Consider the following 21,596-nt stretch of genomic DNA (forward strand, 5'->3'; position numbering starts at 1 on the left):
GTCAGTGAGGTGAGAAGGAAACTTAGAGAAAAACTGAATCAGGGAAATCAAGGTAAGAAAGTTTCCAAATAATAATCACTTTTCTTATTACCCCCCAAATTCAAATTAAGTAGAAAAAAAGAATTATGTTTTTAATAGACAAATTTCAGAATGAGGAAAGAATTGTTTACTAAGATACACAATTTCCCAGATACTGAACAAGATGCTTAAGAATTATTAAAAAGTCATTTACCCACTGGCACCAAATTCCCACCTAGCTAGTCTGCCACAGTGGAAGACAGAATACCTAGGTGCTAGAACAGCTATTATTAAAATGAATAAGAGACTGACACCATCCATAAAGAGTTCTCTGGAGAAGAGTCATGAAATTATAAGTCTCATGAAGGTTAAATTTCATGATAAGCCAGCCTTATTCCTCCCTTACATGCTCAGATTCTAGCATATGGCACCAGTTCCATGTTTTCACACACTGATAGAGTCCCAAAGGGGCGTGAAGGGGGGAAGGCGTAGAGGGGACAGTTAACACTGATGATGCCTAATACAGTTGGCATTTTGAGCCACAGTTATATATTAGAGCAGTCTGGTGATTCCAGATCCCCTTCCAAATGCAAGGATATATAAGAGCTTTTTATTTCATATCAAGAGCTTGAATAACCTATTCTCAAGTGTATACCTTTTCATTGCTGCTCTCACAAATACGGTTGACTCTTGAACAATACAGGGGTAGGGGCTTGGACCCCCCATGCAGTTGAAAATTCATGTATAACTTTTGACTCCACAAAAACTTAGCTACTAATAGGCTTCTGTTGACTGGAAGACCTACTGATAATATAAACAGTCAATTAACACATTTTTTTCCCTTTCTTTTTCCCACCCTTATCCCTCCCTTCCCACCCATCCTCCCCAGTCTCTTTCCCTTTGGTCACTGTTAGTCCATTTATAGGTTCTGTGATTCTGCTGCTGTTTTTTTCCTTCAGTTTTTCTTTGTTCTTATACTGCACATATGAGTGAGATCATTTGGTACTTGTCTTTCTCCACCTGGCTTATTTCTCTGAGCATAATAACCCTCTAGCTCCATCCACGTTGTTGCAAATGGTAGGATTTGTTTTCTTCTTATGGCTGACTAATATTCCATTGTGTATGTGTACCACATCTTTTTTATCCATTCATTTACTGATGGACATTTAGGTTGCTTTCATTTCTTGGCTATTGTAAATAGTGCTGCAAAAAAACACAGGGGTGCATCTGTCTTTTTCAAACTGGGCTGCTGCATTCTTAGGGTAGATTCCTAAAAGTGGAATTCCTGGGTCAAATGGTATTTCTATTTTAAGCATTTTGAGGAACCTCCATACTGCTTTCCACAATGGTTGAACTAATTTACATTCCCACCAGCAGTGTAGGAGGGTTCCCCTTTCTCCACAACCTCGCCAACATTTGTTGTTGTCTGTTGGATGGTGGTGATCCTTATTGGTGTGAGGTGATATCTCACTGTGATTTTAATTTGCATTTCTCTGATGACAAGCAATGTGGAGCATCTTTTCATGTGTCTGTTGGCCATCTGAATTTCTTCTTTAGAGAACTGTCTATTCAGCTCCTCTGCCCATTTTTTAATTGGATTATTTGTTTTTTGTTTGTTGAGGTGTGTGAGTTCTTTATATATTTTGGATGTCAACCCTTTATCGGATCTGTCATTTATGAATATATTCTCTCATACTATAGGATACCTTTTTGTTCTGCTGATGGTGTCCATTGCTGTACAGAAGCTTTTCAGCTTGATATAGTCCCACCTGTTCATTTTTGCTTTTGTTTCCCTTGCCCAGGGAGATATGTTCATGAAGAAGTTGCTCATGTTTATGTCCATGAGATTTTTGCCTATGTTTTTTTCTAGGAGTTTTATGGTTTCATGACTTACATTCAGGTCTTTGATCCATTTCAAATTTACTTTCATGTATGGGGTTAGACAGTGATCCAGTTTAATTCTCTTACATGTAGCTTCCCAGTTTTGCCAGCACCATCTGTTGAAGAGACTGTCATTTCTCCATTGTATGTCCATGGCTCCTTTATCATATATTAATTGGCCATATATGTTTGGGTTACTGTTTGAAGTCTCTATTCTGTTCCACTGGTCTGTGGCTCTGTTCTTGTGCCAATACCAGATTGTCTTGATTACTGTGGCTTTGTAGTAGAGCTTGAAGTTGGGGAGTGAGATTCCCCCCCACATCATTCTTTCTTCTAAGGATTGCTTTGGCTATTCGGGGTCTTTGGTGGTTTCATATGAATTTTAGAACTATTTGTTCCAGTTAATCGAAGAATGCTGTTGGTAATTTGATAGGGATTGCATAGAATCTGTATATTGCTTTGGGCAGGATGGCCATTTTGACGATATTAATTCTTCCTAGCCAGGATCATGGGATGAGTTTCTATTTGTTAGTGACCTCTTTAATTTCTCTTAAGAGTGTCTTGTAGTTTTCAGGGTACAGGTCTTTCACTTCCTTGGTTAGGTTTATTCCTAGGTATTTTATTAACACATATTTTATATGCTACATTTATCATATAGTATAGTCTAACAACAAAATAAGCTAGAGAAAAGAAAACATTTTTTTCAAACTGTAACAAATCTCCAAAAAGTATTCCAATATATTTATTGAGAAGAATCCATGTAAAAGTGGACCCATATAGTTGAAACCTGTGTTATTCAAGTCAACTGCAGCTTTTATAGTTTTACAGTTTTTATAGTTGAGTCCTACTACTTTGAAGAATATACTGTAATCCACAGCCTTGAGAATGTCACTTTCAAATAATTTATTAATATATTAAGTGTAATACAAAATGTTAATCACATATTTTAAGGTACCATTACTTCAATCTCCTATTATTTACTCTCTTGATTTGCAGTGTTTGTTTGTGGGGCTACATCCCACCTAACATGAATCTCTATCCTTACATCATAAACATTCCATATCACTCTTCAATAAAAAGTCCAATCAGGTCATTTTGATTTCCAAAACAGAAAAGGAAAAAAATTTCCACCCTCTTTGCAGCACATGTATTCTGTATTATTTCCAGGTATATTCTGAAATTCTAAAAAATATTTTTGAAAAGTCCCAGTTCAAGATTTTAAAAATTTTTATTAGACACTTTTTAACTTTTATCTAGCCCAGGCTTAAAAACATAATTCTAAAATGTCTTAGAATAAGGAATTAAAGGTTAACAACTTACATTCAAGCTGTGAAACCACATCTCCAGGGTCTACTGCTTCAGGGAACACCTACAGTGGAATAATGTAGAGGGAAGCAGGATGGAGAAAGGAAGGTGAAAGGAAGATACATATAAAACAGTCTTCATTTTTTTCCCTCTCATCCACAAAATATTCCTTTCCCAAACAAAGAAACTTTTGATATTATTGAGGGCAGTCACTTTCTCCCTGCTTTCCATGATCTCTATGGAAGAATCTGCAAACAGTGCATAGCTGGCTCTGCTTCCTTCTAGACCAACTTCATCTGCTAACACTCTTCCCTTTGTGTGTTACCATGGTCACACTGGCCTTCTTAGTGTTCCTTCAACTCATCAAGCTTATTCCCAACAAGAAGCCTTTATATTTGCTATTCTTCTGCTTAGAATGCTTCTCTCCTAGACCTTCGGACAACTGATACTGTCTCATAATTCAGATTCAGCTTCAATGTTACTGCTTCCTCGGACAATCTCCCTAATCCCTCAGTCCCTCTCTGTCCCCTTCTCTCCCTTTGTACTCTTCATGATACTTAGCCCTCTCTGAAATTGTATTAAGTTATTCATGTGTTTACTTGATTATTGTCTGTTTCTTATATTATAAGAAAATCTCCAAGAGTGGAGGATGTTTGTCATTCACCCAGTACCTAGAACAGTGCATGAGACAGAGTAGAACAGGGTATTTGTGAAGGAAAGAAAGAAAGAAGGAAGCAGGGAGTTGGGTGAAGGAAGTAGAGAAGGAAAGAAGGAAACAAAATGGGAAATATTAATTGTAATAATAAACCAAAAGCAGCAGTTTTAGTGGAAAAAAGAGACTTGTAGAAAAAAGTACCACAAGATAGCCATAAGTAAAATATGACCTATTATATGTTTCCTCTCTCTTTTTTATGAAAATTATTTAGAATTCAAGGTGGTATACTTTACATATAGCCCACTAATAACATTTTAAAAATAAGCTGATCCAACATGAAAAAGAGGCAACTGATTCAATGCATAATAAAGTGTATATTTATTTTCAAGCTTCCACATTTAAGTTACAAATCTCTTTTTGAATTACAGTATATAATCAGCAATAACTCTGTTCTGGGCTTTTATTCAAAATTTAGGAGCACTTTGATTTTTTTGTTTATATTTGATCTGATATTTGAACTCACCTTTTCAAACACCATTCTGGTATTGAAGATCAGTGGAAAAATGGCTGGGACACATTGTGTCTTTTTGTATTGGCCAAACACACAGATGCTAAGATAGATGTCCTCCTTGTCTTTCAGCACCACTCCTGGACAAGTTACCTGAAAGAAATTAGATGGATATAACGACTGTATGTATTCCCTGAACTATCCTATAAATATACCTTATGAAACATTACATAAAAATACTCACCTGCTAATAAAAGTATGTACAAATAAAAAAAGAGAAAGATTCTAATGTTTACAGAGTTAAATGAAATGCTTTTATAACTTCCACCCCTCTGAGAAATCTATAGTTTTCCATTTGGTTATTTGTGCCACATTTAAAGCTCTACGTACTGGCTCTTAGGACAGACACTAATAGTTTTAAACAGTCAGCTTCAGGCACCTACTTTATGTGAATGCTTATATAAACTTATTCAGCATCATTTAATCACAAAGGATTAGGACTCAGCAGAAATAAGGCACTATACTAGAGAATAACAACAACAAAAAATACTGATAAAAAGCACAAATCTGACCTGTATCACCCTAAACGGCAGCCCCTACACACCCTCATCAAAAGCAATGACACAGTTTCAAAATCAGTGAATTATAAGTTTCTAGCCAAAGAGGTATTTTTTAAATATGAAACTGTACTTAACTGTCCTTATGATTGACAGAAAGTATAGGCATAAAATGTGGGGTTTGTAAAAAATATGTAGCTCTGTTTCTCCAGGCTTTGCCATATTTTACTGTCAGTGATCAACCACATCCTTAATAGGATATTTTTTTCACTGTTTTTTTATTAAGGTATTATTAATATACACTCTTATGAAGATTTCACATAAAAAACAATGTGGTTACTACATTCACCCATATTATCGAGCTTAATAGGATATTAACAGCTCTCTAAGATTTGAATCCAACCCACCCACATAGTAATATTACTCAACACCCTCAAGAACACAGTCAAAGTATATATTTCTTATTGTTCTCTGAACACACACATTATTTTCTTGCCTCACATTCTTTTATCACCTGGATTTCTACTCCTTACTAATCCATTCCATCTCCTCATTTACTCTCACCATCTCCCAAGGCTTACATCTATTGCCATCTCATATACAAAACATCTCTTGCTTCACCAGCTATCATTATTCTATTCAATCCATTTCAAATATTCACTATGAATTTAATATACTCAAGTAAGTATGTTGTAGATTCTCATAGCATTTTATAGTTCTCTTAAGGCCCTAATTGTCTCCATGCATTTTAATTGAGTGGGTACATCTCTCCTCATTTATTAGATCATAAATTCCCTAAGGACAGAAGTTTTATTTTCCTCATCATTGTATCCAAAACACAGACTTTAAGTACCAAGAAGGTTCTTAGATATTATCTAATACAGCTTTGGATTTTTTTCCAAATAATGACAGAATACAAGGAAGTGTAAATGATTTACTTACCTAAAGTCACACAGTGAATGTGTCAATACAATCCACTCAACGAGCTTAAAACAGTGCCTGACAAAGCACTCAACCAATAGTAGCTATGGTTATTGTTAGACTGAAAACCATTATCTGCCATCTTAACACCAATTATTGCACTGAATAAATGACTAAGATTTCATGTCCCTTTACACATAGTAATTACAATTATTTTCTATGCCTACTATTTGACTCCATCTACTCTTATTCTATCTTCTACTTTTGTCCTAATATATTCCTCATTAATTATTAAAATATATTAAAATCAAGGTCCTTAGCATATTTCATTTTGTCCATCAGCTTCATTTCCTATCTGCCTTATGAAAATCAAATTTGTTAGAGCCCTTCTAAATCCATGTTATCCAACACGGTAGCTGTTAGATGCTTATGCCTACAGATGTGGCTAATTCAAACTGAGATGGACTACAAATGTAGAATACAAGATTTGGAAGATTTTGAAGACTAGTTCAAAAAGATTTTGAGACTCCTTACAAAATAATGGAATTATCTCATTAACAACTTTCATATTAATTAAATGTTAAAATAACACTTTGACTATATTGATTTAAATTATTACTAAAATTAATTTTATCTACTTTTTAAAAAAATTTTAATGTAGCTAGTAAAAAATTCTGCATTATATTCTTGGCTCAAGTTGTATCTCATATTATATTTCTATTGGACAGTGCAGCTTTAATTGTCCTCACTGGAAACTATTGAGTCTCTTTCCAATTTAAAAATATATGCAAGGGGGCATCACGTTTGTTTCTCACCCACAGTTCTACAAGTTCTGCCATTCTTTAAACACCCTCAGGAGGAATACCCAGCAGCTTAACAAAAAGAAAGCAGGGGGGATTTAAAATAAATAAGATAAAAACAAATAGAAAATACATAGCAAAGTGGTTGACTTAAAACAACTGTATAGATAATTGCATGAATATAAATATTCTAAGCATTATAAAGAAAAGGCAGAAATTATCAGATTGGATAAACAGCAAGACATGATATGTTGTCTGCAACAAAAGCCACTTTAAAGATAAAGACCCACATAGAAAAAGTGCTTTCAAAATAGTAGAACAAATACCTCTAAAAATCAGCCCTTCTATATATAAAAGCAAAGAGAATACTACCAATAACTGTCAAAATCAACTTTTTAGAGCTTTGGAAATTAACCAGAGGTTTACAACAATCTAAGAAGCATTTAGTCAAGAAAAATAGCTGAATTTTGGTAAAAACATTGGTATTGTGGTATTTTAACATACTCTATTCCCAGTCCCCTCCCTCAGGTCTTCTATAGCCTTGAAGACCAAAACCGTTACAATCACGGTAGCTATGAAAACTAGCAGCTCCACAGCCACTGGAGGAGAACAGGTTTAGAGCCCCACAAGAGTTTCATCTTCAGGGAACTGTCACTATTTCACCTGTTTGATAATATCCTAGAAACAGCACTCACAGGGTTTCTCTTTATTTTACCTGAATCAGAGCTTACTCACTAAAAACAGCCTTTCCCCCAAGGTGTTTGTCAAACACAGTAAATTGTGTAGCAATTGTTTAACATCACAGAGGTCTGAGGCAGTGACCACAATTGGGACAAATAAGCTGATCAAAACACTGAAAAGAAAAAGCTGGAGAATCATAAATGTGGATGTCGTGGAGGGGACATCACTGACAAGCTATGATATATTACCGGCAACTTAAAAGTTCATGCACATGTGTAGAACTACGTACATACCCAGAAATGACCTGAGGAAGCCCTAATCTCTCACCTCTGGCTGACTTTGAGGCTTTGGGAATGTTGGAAGTGAAGGTTAAAACAGAGCTGTGAGCTGCCTCTAGGCATAGAAAGCATGACCCAATATGTACACAGGGATCCTCAGGAAAGGCTTGGTGACTTATTGGTTTAAGGCATTTAAGGAAATATAAATCCAGTCACTAGCAAGCCATGAAGCTAACTGAGCAGAGATTTTAGTGGCCACACACAACAAAGAATATAAATTTTCACAGAATATAGCCTTTAGCTAAGGAAAGTAACTAAACAAATGTAAGGCAACAATAACAGCAAACAATAAACCCTGGGAAACAGTGAGAGTCCAATTTATAGAGTTCTACATTATATTACTTAAAATGCCCAGTTTTCAACCAAAAATTATGACATGCAAAGAAACAAGAGTATGTAACCTATACACAGGGAAAAAGGCAGTTAATAGAAACTGAATCTTAGGAAGTCCAAAAGTTGGGCTTACTAAACAAAGACTAAATCATCTATTATAAAAATGTACAAAGGACTAAAGGAAGCCTTGTCTAAAGAGCTAAAGGAAAAATATGGCAATGCTATCTCATCCAAAAGGGAATACCAATAAATAGACAGAAATTATTTTTGAAAAACAGAAATTCTAGAATTTGAAAAGTACAAAACAGAAATGAAAAATTCACTAAAGAAACTAAAGAGCAGATATAAACTAATGAGAACCTGAAAATATGTCAACTGAGATTACCCTCTGAAGAACACACAAAAAAAAAATAATGAAAATTGAACAGGGTCTCAGAGACCTGTGGGACACCATCAAGCACAGCAACATAGATAAAATGAGAGCCCAGAAGGAGAGGAGAAAGGGCCAGAAAGAATATCCAAAGAAATAATGGACAAAAACTTCCACAGTTTAAAGAAAAGCAATCTATATACCCAACAAAGTCAAAGGCCTCCAAACCACACACATAATCAAACTTTCAAAAGACAAAGATGAAGAAATCCTCAATAGGATTAACAGCTGATTTCTCATCAGAAACATGAAGCCAGGAAGTGGAATGACTTATCTAAAGTGCTGAAAGACTTTCTTTCAAATAAGAATACAATACCCAGAAAAAGTTTCCTTCAAAAAGGAAGGAAAGTTAAGACATTCTTAAATAAACAAAACAGATAATTCATCACTAGCAGAACTTTCCTGTAAAAAATACTAAAGAGAATCCTTCGGTTAAAGTGAAAGGTCACTAGACAGTAACTCATAATCACACGAAAAAATAAAGAGCACCAGAAAGGGAACTAAATAGGTAAATATAAAAACAGTAAAAATGTTTTTTCTTTCATTTCTCCATTCTTACTTGAAATAGAATTACATAAAGGTACCAATCATTATGTATAAATGATGTATAAAGATACAATTTGTACAAACAACAAAATCGTTAAGAAGAAAGGGAATGGAACTCAATAGAAGCAAAGGTTTCATGTACTACTTAAATTAAAATGGTATTAATCCATACTAGATTGTTATAAATTAAGATGTTAATTGTGAACCCCAGTACAACCACAGAGAAAAAAACTCAAAAAATACAGTAACTAAAATAAGGGAATTAAATTAAATTGACATCAAACGAATGGTTTAAAACTATAATTCAACTATCTGATGTCTATAAGGGGCACACTTTTGATTCAAAGACACAAATGGATTAATAGGTAAATTAAAAAATACACTATATAAGCAGTAACCAAAAGAGAGTTGCAGTGATTATACTAATATTGGACAAAATAGACATTGAAACAAAAATTGGTACTAGAAAAGAGAAGGATTTTTATAAGGAATCTCTCCAAAGTATATAAACAATAGGCCAATATGCAATGAAAATACATTCAAACATCATTAGTCACTAGGGAAATATAAAACCACAATCTCTTCAATAATAAAAAAGATGGGCAAAAACAAGTGTTGGGGAGGATGCCAGGAAATTGGAACCCTCACAAACTCCTGATGGAGATGTAAAATGGCATAGCCACTGTGGAAAAAAGTTGACAGTTCCTCAAAAAATTAAACAAGAGTTCCCATAAGATCCAACAATTTCTAGGTTTATACCCCAAAGCACTGAAAACATACAGTAACACAAAAATGCATATGGGAGCATAGCAGTCTTACTCATAACAGCCAAAAAGTGGATACAACACAAATGTCCATCAATTCATGAAAGAATAAGCAAAATGTGGTATTTCATTATTTGGCCATAAGGAGGAATAGAGTACTGACACATGCTATATGAATGAACCTTAAAAATATTATGCTAAGTGAAATATTTTTGACACAAAAGGCCATATATTATATTATTCCATTTATAGAATGTCCAGAATAGGCAAACCCATAGATTAGTCATAGCAGGGTGTGGATGGAGAGAGAAAATGGGGAATAACAGCTAATTCCAGCTATGGAATTTCTTTATAGGGTGATGAAAATGTCCTGGAATTAGTGGTGATTGTTATACAACTTTGTGAATACACTAAAATTTAATTAATGTACACTTTAAAGGTAGATTTATGATATGGGAACTAAATTTTAAAAAATTTAAGATCCAGGATAAATGTAAAATGATAGAAAAAGATTTACCATACTTTCACTAATCACAATAGTGCTCTGGGATGGCTATCTTAATATGACATAAAGTAAACTTCAGAAAGAAAAATCACCAAGGTTAAAGTGAAACATTTCATATTAACTGAAAATCTGATTTTTCAGCAGGATATAACAAAATTGAATGTGTAAGCACCTAATAATACTTTGTCAAAGTAAATAAAGCAAAAAAGTATGTAACTGAATTTCAACTTTTTTCTTAGTAACTGATAAAGTAAGCAGTCAAAAAATCAAGGGTATAGAAAATGTGAATAACATTCAAGTAATTTGACCTAATTGCCATGTACATAATACTCCATCCAACAACAGGACACACACTTATCCAAGTGCATGTAAAAACATTCATCACAATAGATGATATTATGAGCCATGAAATAAGTCTTTATCAGTAAACCTAAAAGGAATAAAATCACATACAGTATATTCTCTAACCACATGAAATTAAACTAGACATTAATAATAGGAAAACATCTGGGGGGAAAAATCTACGTATTTGGAAATTAAAAATATACTTCTAAATTATTTATGAGTCAGAGAAGAAATTACAAGACAAATTAGAAGTACTGTCAACTGCATGAAAATGAACAGACAACACACCACAATTTGTTAGGTATAATTAAATCACTTCTAAAAAGCATATTACAGCATTAAATCTGAGAAATTCCTTTCAAATTATATTTCTGCAGAAAAGGCATTTAACAAATTTAAGCCCCATTCGTGAGAAAAAGCTCTTAGCAATCTAGGAACTGAAGGAAATTTCCTTAACTGATATAAGAATATCAATGAAAAAACCTAAATCTGACATCATAGATACTTAATATCGAAAGACAGGATGCTACTCCATATCAGCAAAAAATCAAGAATGTCCACATTCAACACCTCTACTTGATAATGTACTATAGATTCTAGCTAGTGTGAAGGACATGATAAAGAAACTTAAAAATAAAAGAGGTAAAAGGAATACAGATTGAAAAGGAAGAAGTAAAACTGAATCTATCTGCAGACAACATACCTGTGGTCTACAATCTACAGATATGCTACTAGAAATAAGAAAGTTTAGCTATGTCATGGGATATAAGTTCATATGCAAAAATCAATTGTATTTCTCTATGCTAGCAACACTTATAAAATAAAAAATACTATTTATAGTAGCATTAGAAACTTAGATATGTAGTACCTAGGTATAAATTTAACAAAGTATGTATAAGACATGTATACTGAAATTACAAACATCACTGAAAGAAACTGAAGACCTAAATAGATGGAAAAATATACCAGGTTCATGGATTAAAGACTAAATATTGTTAAGATATCAATTCTCCCAAAACTGGTCTACAATTTCAGTGCAATCCAAAGCACTAAGAAAACCAACAAATCGATAATCAGAAGACAAATTCACCTCAAATGAAAATTAATTTTCACAGTCTGAAAATAATTTTAAAATAAGTATTTAGGATATCTCATCTAGTAAGGGGGAAAAATTCCATAAGAAACAAAAACTATGAAATAAAAACAGATAAAAATGAAAAATATTTAGCAGGTTTTATAGAGACTATATGAGAATATTAGAGTATGTGGTCAATCAAGTTAAAAATCTCAATGGGGAGATTTTTTAAATTTAACTTAATAACTAAATGAGCATATAACATTGAAGAATTCTCCCAGAACAGAAGGATACAAAAATAAATATTACACTAAAGAAAGCACTTAACATGGAGAATAAAGTTCTAATATACATCTAATAATACTGTCAGAAGAACAGAGAGAACAGCAGAAAAAAAATATTCAAAATATAATAGCTAAAAATCTCCCATAACTGAAGACACCCATAAATTATCAGAGGGAAAGCACATACTGAGGGCAAAACAGGCTAAACAGAAATGAATTCACAATTCTAAACACCACAGTTTACTGGCATACATCAAGGATAAAGGGGAAATACAAAATTGAAGTGAAGATTTTAATATATCTCCATTATAACCTAGTAGATCATGCAGACAAAAAAAACTGATAAGAAATTGCAGATATTTCAGAGAAAATAAACTTATTCTAATAATGGCAAATAGATTCCTACATCCAACAAATTAAGTTATATATTATTTTCAAGTAAATAGAGAATATTCACAATTGGATAAGTATTAAGACACAAAGGAAATCTCAAGAGAAATTATCAATATCATGCCAACCTCATTCAATACTCCAATGCAATAAAATTAAAATACTACAATAGAAGATAGTATGTATGTATATGTGCAGGTGTATGGGGGTAGTGTATACACACATGTAAATCCTGTGCATCTTGAAATTCAAACAAACTCCTAAATAGCTCACAAGCTAAAGCAGAAATCACAATGAAAGTTATAAATTATTTAGAACCAAATAATTTTAAAATCAAAGTATCAATCTTTTGGAGATGACAGTTAATCAGAACTCGGAAGTAAGTCAATTGTCTTAAAGATAGATGATAAAATGAGAAAAATATTGAGGAATGATAAATAAAATTTGAAACAATGATTAGCCAAAAGGAAGAAGGGAAGAAGGACTCTACTAGTGAGAGAAGTACAGGAGGCTTCATCTTTATCTGCAATGCTTTACTTCTTAAGCTGGTGGATGGGTACATGGGTGGTCATTCTCTTACTCTACAACTTTCTGTATGCCTGAAATATTTCAAAATAAATGTTTTAAGAATAATAAACCTTAAACTAAAGGAAATAAGTGACTCAGAAAGCAAAAACCTCATCTCTGAATACAAATGAAAGGTCCTAAATAAAATATTAGCCAATCAAACCCAGCAAAATATAGTAAAAATAATACATCCTGACTAAAAAGAATTTATCATAGGAATGGAAATAATGTAATATAACAAAATGTGTCTTTTTATAGACTATGGGAATAATATTACATAATAATCTTATTTGAGAAAGTGCATTCAATATAATTCAATGCTCAGGATATTTTTTTTTAATTAGGAACAAGAGAAACTTTCTTAACTCAATAAATTAAAAATCCTACAGCCAATATTATATTAGGTTGAGCTACATGAAATTGCCATTTTTTTAAGTCAACAAATAGCCTTTTGTCAGCAGTGTCATAAGATTCAATCTAATACTGGTGAAACTTCAGAAGCATAACTTAAAATTAAAAAGCAAGTATAACTACTATTATTCCTATTATTTAATATTATACTAGGGATTTTAGGCAAGGACATAAGTAAGAAAAAGGAAAGGAAAGGAAAGGAAAAAGATTGTTTAGGGAAAAAATTGTATATTTGCTGTATAAATTGTAAAAATGATCTTCCATAAGAAAATCTAAATAACTGTTAGAACTAGTATGACATTTCAACAATGTTGAATACAAAATGTACAACAAAGACATGTACAAGAATATTTATAATAGCATAATTTCTAATACCTCAAAACTGGAAGAAATGAAAATGTCTATCAACACTAGAATGGACAGAGAAACTGAATAAATAGGTTCCCAAAGAAGACATACAGATGGCCAGTAGGTACATGAAAAGATGCTCAACATCACTAATCATCTCATTCCAGTTAGAATGACTATTATCAAAAAGACAAGACATAACAAGTATTGGTCAGGATGTGGAAAAAAGGGAACTTTGTACACTGCTGGGGGAATTCAAACTGAGTTGAATCTACTATGGAAAATGGTACAGTTTCCTCTAACAATTATAAATAGAACTACCACATGATCCAGCAATCCTAATTCTGTATATGTATTCAAAGGATTTGAAATCAGGATCTTGTGGAGATACCTGCACTCCCATGTTCATTGCAGTACTATTCACAATAGCCCAGACAGGGAAACAACCTGAGAGTCCATCAACATATGGATAAAGATGTGGCATATATACAGTGCAATATTATCCAGCCAGAGAAAAAAGGAAATCCTGCCTACCTGGATGGATCTCAAAGACATTGTGCTAAGAGAAATAAGTTAGACACAAAAAGCCAAATATTGGATGATATCACTTATACGCGGGATCTAAAAAAGACAAACTCAGAGAAACAGAGTAGAGTGGTGGTTACCAAGGGTTAGGGGACAGGGAAAATGGGTAGATATTAGTTAAAGGATTCAAACTACCAGTTATAAGGTTGACAAATTTGGGAATCTAATGGACAACACAGTGATTATAGCTAGTAATACTGTATTATATATCTTAATGTTGCTAAGAGAATAGATTCTAAATGTTCTCTCCACAGAAAAGAAATGCTAAGTATGTAACAAGATGGAGATGATAGTTAACACTATAGTGGTAAACATTCTGCAATTTATAAATATCAAATCAACATATTGTACATCTTAAACTTATACAATATTATGTGTCAATTATAGCTCAATAAAGCTGGGGTGGGGGGAGAAACATTAGAATAAAGAACTATTGCCTTCCAAAATGACAGGGATGAATTCTCACAAAGAAGTTAAACATAAAAAAGTCCATACTGTGGAAAGAGAAAGATTTCAAAAGTTCAAATTGTATTGTGATAGAAGTCATGATATTGGTGACCCTTGGGAAGAGAAAGGAGGCAGGTGGAATGGCTGGGAGAGATGGAGCACAAGGAAACAAACTGGGGTGCTGATAATGTTCTAATTATTGATCTGGGTGGTGATTACATACACACACACACACATAGGATTTCTACTTTATAAATATATGCTATACTTCCATGAAGAGTTAACTTAAATCAATAGCACTCTGTTTACCGGTGTCAAAAGAAAAGGCATTTACTAAAGAGAGCAAAAACAAAGTAAATAAATAGGCTTCAACTAGAAGATATTTTAAATTAACATTGCATATAACCAATTTGTTAGTGTCCAAAAAGTATTTAACAAGAAGAAAGAAAAATCTTTTACATTCCTAGAAGATAAAGGATATAAACTGGCTGTTCACAGAAAGGGAAACCTCTAGGCTTGGAGATTGGAGTTATGTAACCACAATCCAAGGAAGACCTGGAAGCTGGACGAACAGGAAGGATTCCTCCCAAAGCCTTCTGAGGGAGTGTGGCCCTGCCAATACCTTTATTTTGGATTTCAGTCCTCCAAAAACGTGAGAGAATAAATTTCTGTTGTTTTAAGGCACCAAGTTTGTGGAAATTTGTTACGGCAGCCCTAGGGAACTAAGACTCACTAGTTCCATTTCTAAATTTAGAGCACTGGGTCTCTGCTCTGTAAGATCCAACAAATAGTCTGCAATGTCCCTATCCTAGTAACTTAAAATAAACCAGTGTCATCACTGGGAAAAAAGTACAGAGATAATTTATTTAAAAAATTTGTATTTCTACATGTAAATGCTTAGGCAGGACTAAGCCAGAAGATATGACCTTTGCATCTATACACAGAATCTATACGAAATGGACAGTTTAAAAAGCAGAATGACAGGTGTCACATTTTGGCAACTCAAATACAAGCAGAGCTGCCATTGGTGTCATGATATTATTTTTTAAAAAACTCTTGGCAGAGTTGCAAGAAAAACAGTTTTAATTGTAATTGTATTCCTGTAAAATTCACATTTTAAAACATTTAAAAAAAAGACTATACATAAAACAGAATTAGATTCTCAATCTCTAACAATTATACATAGGTTTTCACCTATATATTCCATGGGACATTTGAATCATGCAGAATACCAGACAACTGACACCAATCACCGCCCTAACCACTATGACAAGTGAAGGGAGACCAAAAAATTTCTAAAATGCTCCCTAGGGCACAGTATCCACCCTTAAGAACTGACATAGAGAACCCAGGAGACAATAAGTATACAAATATACTCACTGCAACATTGTTTGTAATATTTAAAAAAAGGAAACTGCTGATATTTAAAAGTCCACCAACAGGGGAATAAAAATTACATCATGGTTACATAAATATACAGGGTTATTAGCCATTAAGGAAATAAACTAGATCTGCAAGAATAAACAATGAAAAATTTCGTTTTCAAACAAAACAATAGCATTCATAGTACATAGACATACACAAATATATAATAAAAGTACAAAAACCTAAAAAAAAATATGTATAGGAGGAATGGATAAAGATGTTGGTGTGAGAAATGAGGCAGAAATCTCCTCCCAAAACCACATGTAACACAAAAATAGAGCAAATACAACTAATCCTGAAAGAGTGACCAGAAATAAGACTGTAACAGATGGCTTACATCTGCAGAAAAGAGAAGATCTCACAGAAAAGGGCAAAGTAGCAAAGCTGCATTTGGGTGGGACCCAAGTCCTCCCACCACACACAGGCAGAAGGAAGAGAAATGGAATGGGGAGGGAGTAGAAGCCCAGGACTGCTAAATACCCAACTCTGGAGATCTACTCCGGGAGCACAAACTGACATTATATGGTGCTCTGGAGATTAGAGGGGTTGGAAAGCAAAGACAAGCATACTATTCAGAGACTGAGATTCTAGCCACCTGCAGAGTGCTGCTCCGCACACAACTGGCTGCTCTGGGACAAAAGAAAGGCAGATGCTTTGAAAGACTTCCCAACAGTGAGAGGGCTCCTAAAGGTGCAAAGACTACACAGATTGCTGTTCAGGAGAAAGAACAGGTAGATAAAAATCGTCCTGTGACATTTAGCCCAGCAGGTTGGGAACTTTCAGGAGGTTAACACACTCCACACCCTTGTCTGGCAATGCAGACCCAAGGCACCCCACCACGATATGCATCCTGTTGCTCCTTCCTCCCAGCCAGTACATCATGGAAGGCCAGCCAGAGGGTAGCTCTTCCTACTGCAGCTACAGAGGCATAGCACAGAGGTTGCTCCCTTTTCACTTGGCCCACTAGGCCTGGCAGTGGAGGCAGGCATGGCAAAGAGGAAGCAGGAAAGAGCTCTTTTCTCTCAGCAGGCACTGGCAGCACTTGCTTGCAACCCCTGCTATTGTTCCAGGTACAGGGCAGCTCAGAGCGTAGAGTTTCTGGGCACTAGAGGGCACTGTGTACAAAAAGTTGTTATTCTATATGATTCAGTAAGAATATGAAAAGGCAAAAGAGCCTTGTTCAACCCAAAATCTCTCAAACACCAGAAAGAGGGCTCAGTGAAATTGAAATCTCCAATCTTCTTGATAAGGATTTCAAAATAAAAATCAGAAACATGCACACAGAACTACAGAAAAGATTTAAAATCTCAGGGACAACATCAAGAAAGAGAGAAAAAATTTGAAAAATTTGGTTCCTGGAACCAAGGCTCAAGATGGCGGCGTGAGTAGGGCAGTGGAAATCTCCTCCAAAAACCATATATACTTTGAAAATACAGCAAATACAACTATTTCTAAAAGAGAGACCAGGAGATACAGTACATCAGCCAGGCTACATTTACATCTGTGAGAACTTAGCATCTCACGAAAAGGGTAAGATACAAAGCTGTGATATGGCGGGACCCGAGCACTTCCCCCACACCAGGTCACTGGTGGGAAGAAAAGAATCAGTGTGGGGAGGGAGTGGAAGCACAGGACTGCTAAATAACCAGCCCTAGTAATCTACACTGGGAGCACAGACACACATTGCATGGTGTACTGGATATCAGAGAAACGGAAAAGTAAAATCTGAGACTGAGACTGCAAGTGGATCCCCACAGCCAGCTCCCCTGGGACAAAAGAAAAGCAGGCACTTTAGAAGTCTTAAAGGGACAAGGGTTTAAAGGGTGGACAAAATAGACGAGGCACACTCAGCGCAGCAGGCTGGGAATCTTAAAGAACTCCAGGCACCCTAACTCCCTGGGTGGCAACGCAGCTATGAACATCCTTGCAGTGATAAGCAGCCTGCCATTCATTCACCCCCACCAGCACTGCAAGCAAACCAGCTGACCTGCCATTGCTGCAGACCAGCCAGGGAGCAGCCCCAGTCACAACAACCACACAGAGTCTTCTCCCAGCATCCAGCTAACTTGAACAAACCCAGAGCCTACTGTGAGCATGCACCTGTCCAACACAGACAGAGGAAGCAGGAGCAAAGTCCGGAAGGCACGAAGGGGCACAATTCTCACAGGAGAACACATGTCACATGCCTGCGACTGCTGGGAGTGCTCTAGGCCATCCCAAGGGCTGCCACACCCATGGCAGCTTAGAGAATTAACCCAGAGACTGCTCCGTGTGTATGGGTAACTGGCACAGGCAGCAGAGAAGGACAAGGAAAGCAGCAAGCAGGAAGGAACTTTGTTTTCCCAGCTGAAACATGCACCACTTGCTGGTGATCACTTCTATTTCCATGAAAAGGCAGAAGAGCATGGACAAGTAAAAAATCACACAAACAATGCCAGAGAGAGAGCCTGGCGAAATAGATATAACCAATCTTCTTGAAAAAGATTACAAAATAAAAGTCATAACCATGCTAATGGAGCTACAGAGAAATATTCAAGAGCTAAGGGATGAAGTCTGGAGGGAGATAACAGAAATGAAACAATCAATAGAAGGATTTAAGAGCAGACTGGATGAAGTGCAAGAGACTGTTAATAGAATAGAAATCAGAGAACAGGAATACAGAGAAGCTGAGACAGAGAGATAAAAGAATCTGAGGAATGAAAGAAGAGAACTGTGTGACCAATCCAAAGGGAACAATATTCGTATAATAGGGTTACCAGAAAAAGAAGAGAGAGAAAAAGGGACAGAAAGCATCTCTGAAGAAATAATTGCTGAAAACTTCCCAAAGCTGGGGAAGGAATAGTCTCTCAGATCATGGAAGCCCACAGATCACCCAACACAGGGGAACCAAGGAGGATAACACCAAGACATATAATAATTAAAATGGCAAAGATCAAAGACAAGGGTAGGGTATTAAAAGCAGCCAGAGAGTGAAAAAAGATCACCTACAAAGGAAAACCCATCAGGTTACTATCAGACTTCTCAACAGAAAGCTTACTGGCCAGAAGAGAATGGCATGATATATTTAATGCAATGAAGCAGAAGGGCCTTGAACGAAGAATACCATATCCAGCAAGATGATCATTTGAATTTGAAGGAGGTATTAAACAATTTCCACATAAGCAAAAGTTGAGGGAATTTGTCTCCCATAAACCGGCTTTACAGGGTATTTTAAAGGGACTGCTCTAGATGTAAGTACTTCTAAGGCTAAATAGATGTCTGCAGAGAAAATAAAATCACAGCAAAGAAAGCAGATAACAAAACACTAACTAAAGGCAAAAAATAAAATCAGCTATCCACAAAAGCAGTCAAGTGAAACACAAAAGAGTACAGAATAAAACACCTAACATATAAACAGAGGAGGAGGAAGAATAAGAAGGGAAAGAAACAAAGAATCATCAGAATGTGTTTATAATAGTGTAATAAGTGAGTTAAAGTTAGATGATTAGATAGTAAAGAAGCTACCCTTGAACCTCTGGTAATGACAAAACCAAAGACTGCAATGGCAATAACTACATATATATTGATAACCACCCTAAATGTAAATGGACTGAATGCACCAATCAAAATACACAGAGTAAGAGAATGGATAAAAAAGCAAGACCCATCTATATGCTGCTTACAAGAGACTTACCTCAAACCCAAAGACATACATGGACTAAAAGTGAAAGGATGGAAAAAGATATTTCATGCAAACAATAGGGAGAAAAAAGCAGGTGTTGTAGTACTTGTAGCAGACCAAATAGACTTCAAAACAAAGAAGGTAACAAGAGATAAAGAAGGACATTACATAATGATAAAGGGAGCAGTCCAATAAGACGATATAACTATCATAAATATCTATGCACCCAACACAGGAGCACCGACATATGTGAAACAAATACTAACACAATTAAAGGAGGAAATAGATTGTAATGTGTTCGTTTCAGGAGACTTCAACACACCACTGACTCAATAGGACAGATCAACCAGACCGAAAATAAGGACACAGAGTCACTGAACAACACACTAGAACAGATAGACCTAACAGACATCTAAAGAACTCTACCCCAAAAGCAGCAGGATACACATTCTTTTCAAGTGCACATGGAACATTTTCCAGAATAGACCACATAATAGGCCACAAAAAGAGCCTCAGTAAATTCAAAATGACTGAAATTGTACCAACCACTTCTCAGATATCAAAGGTATAAAACTAGAAATAAATTGTACAAAGAAAACAAACGCTCATTAACACATGGAGGTTTAACAAATACTCCTAAATAATCAATGGATCAATGACCAAATTAAAACAGAGATCAAGCAATATATGGAGACAAGTGACAACAGCACAATTCCCCAAATTATGTGGGACACAAAAAGGCAATTCTAAGAGGAAAGTGTATAGAAATCCAGGCTTATTTGAAGAAGGAAGAACAATCCCAAATGAATAGTCTAAAGTCACAATTATTGAAAATGGAAAAAGAAGAACAAATGAGGCCCAAGTTCAGCAGAAGGAAGGAGATAATAATGATCAGAGCAGAAATAAATAAAATTGATAAGAAAAAAACAATAGAAAAAATCAATGAGACCAAGTGCTGGATCTCTGACAAAATAAACAAAATAGATAAACGCCTACACAGATTTATAAAGAGAAAAGGAGAATGTATACACATAAACAGAATCAGAAATAAGAAAGAAAAAAATCAAACACAAATCAAACACAGAAACACAAAAACTTATTAGAGAAAACTATGAAAATCAATATGCTAATAAGCTGAATAACCTAGAAGAAATGGACAACTTTCTAGAAAAATTCAAATTTCCAAAACTGACCAAGGAAGAAATGGATAATTTAAACAGAACAATTACCAGCGATGAAATTGGATCGATAACCAAAAAGTACCAAAGAACAAAACATTCGGGCCAGACGGATTCACCACTGAATTTTATCAGACATTTAGAGAAGACATAATACCCATTCTCCTTAAAGTTTTCCAAAAAATAGAAGAGGAGGGAATACTTTCAAAGTCATTCTATGAAGCCAGCATCACGTTAATACCCAAACCAGGCAAAGAACCCACAAAAAAAGAAAATTACAGACCAAAATCTCTGATGAATATAGATGCAAAAATACTCAACAAAATATTATCAAATTGAATTGAAAAATACATCAAGCAGATCATACACCATGATAAAGTGGGATTCATTTTAGGGATGAAAGGATGGTACAACATTTGAAAATCCATTAACATCATCCACCACATTGACAAACAGAAGGACAAAAAACACATGACTATCTCCCTAGATGCAGAAAAAGTATTCAACAAAATTCAACATCCATTCGTGATAAAAACTCTCAACAAAATGGGTATAGAGGGCAAGTACCTCAACATAATAAAGGCCATATATGACAAACCCACAGCTAACATTATACTTAACAGTGAGAAGCTGAAAGC

At 35.0% G+C, this 21,596-nt stretch overlaps 1 protein-coding gene across 2 annotated transcripts in view; it reads right to left on the reverse strand.

Annotated features, from left to right (window-relative positions):
* Positions 1-21,596, reverse strand: part of SPATA6 (spermatogenesis associated 6) — a 149,205-nt gene that overhangs the window by 113,603 nt on the left and 14,006 nt on the right. For both annotated transcript variants that reach the window (XM_037021958.2, XM_037021957.2), the window contains exons 2-3: positions 4,383-4,520; positions 3,220-3,268 (exon numbers count right to left, since the gene is read on the reverse strand). In XM_037021958.2, the coding sequence (XP_036877853.1) occupies positions 3,220-3,268; positions 4,383-4,520 (187 nt within the window). The remainder of the gene's footprint in view (positions 1-3,219; positions 3,269-4,382; positions 4,521-21,596) is intronic.

Source organism: Manis javanica, chromosome 4, assembly GCF_040802235.1.
Source record: "Manis javanica isolate MJ-LG chromosome 4, MJ_LKY, whole genome shotgun sequence".
NCBI classification, from domain to species: Eukaryota; Metazoa; Chordata; class Mammalia; order Pholidota; family Manidae; genus Manis; species Manis javanica.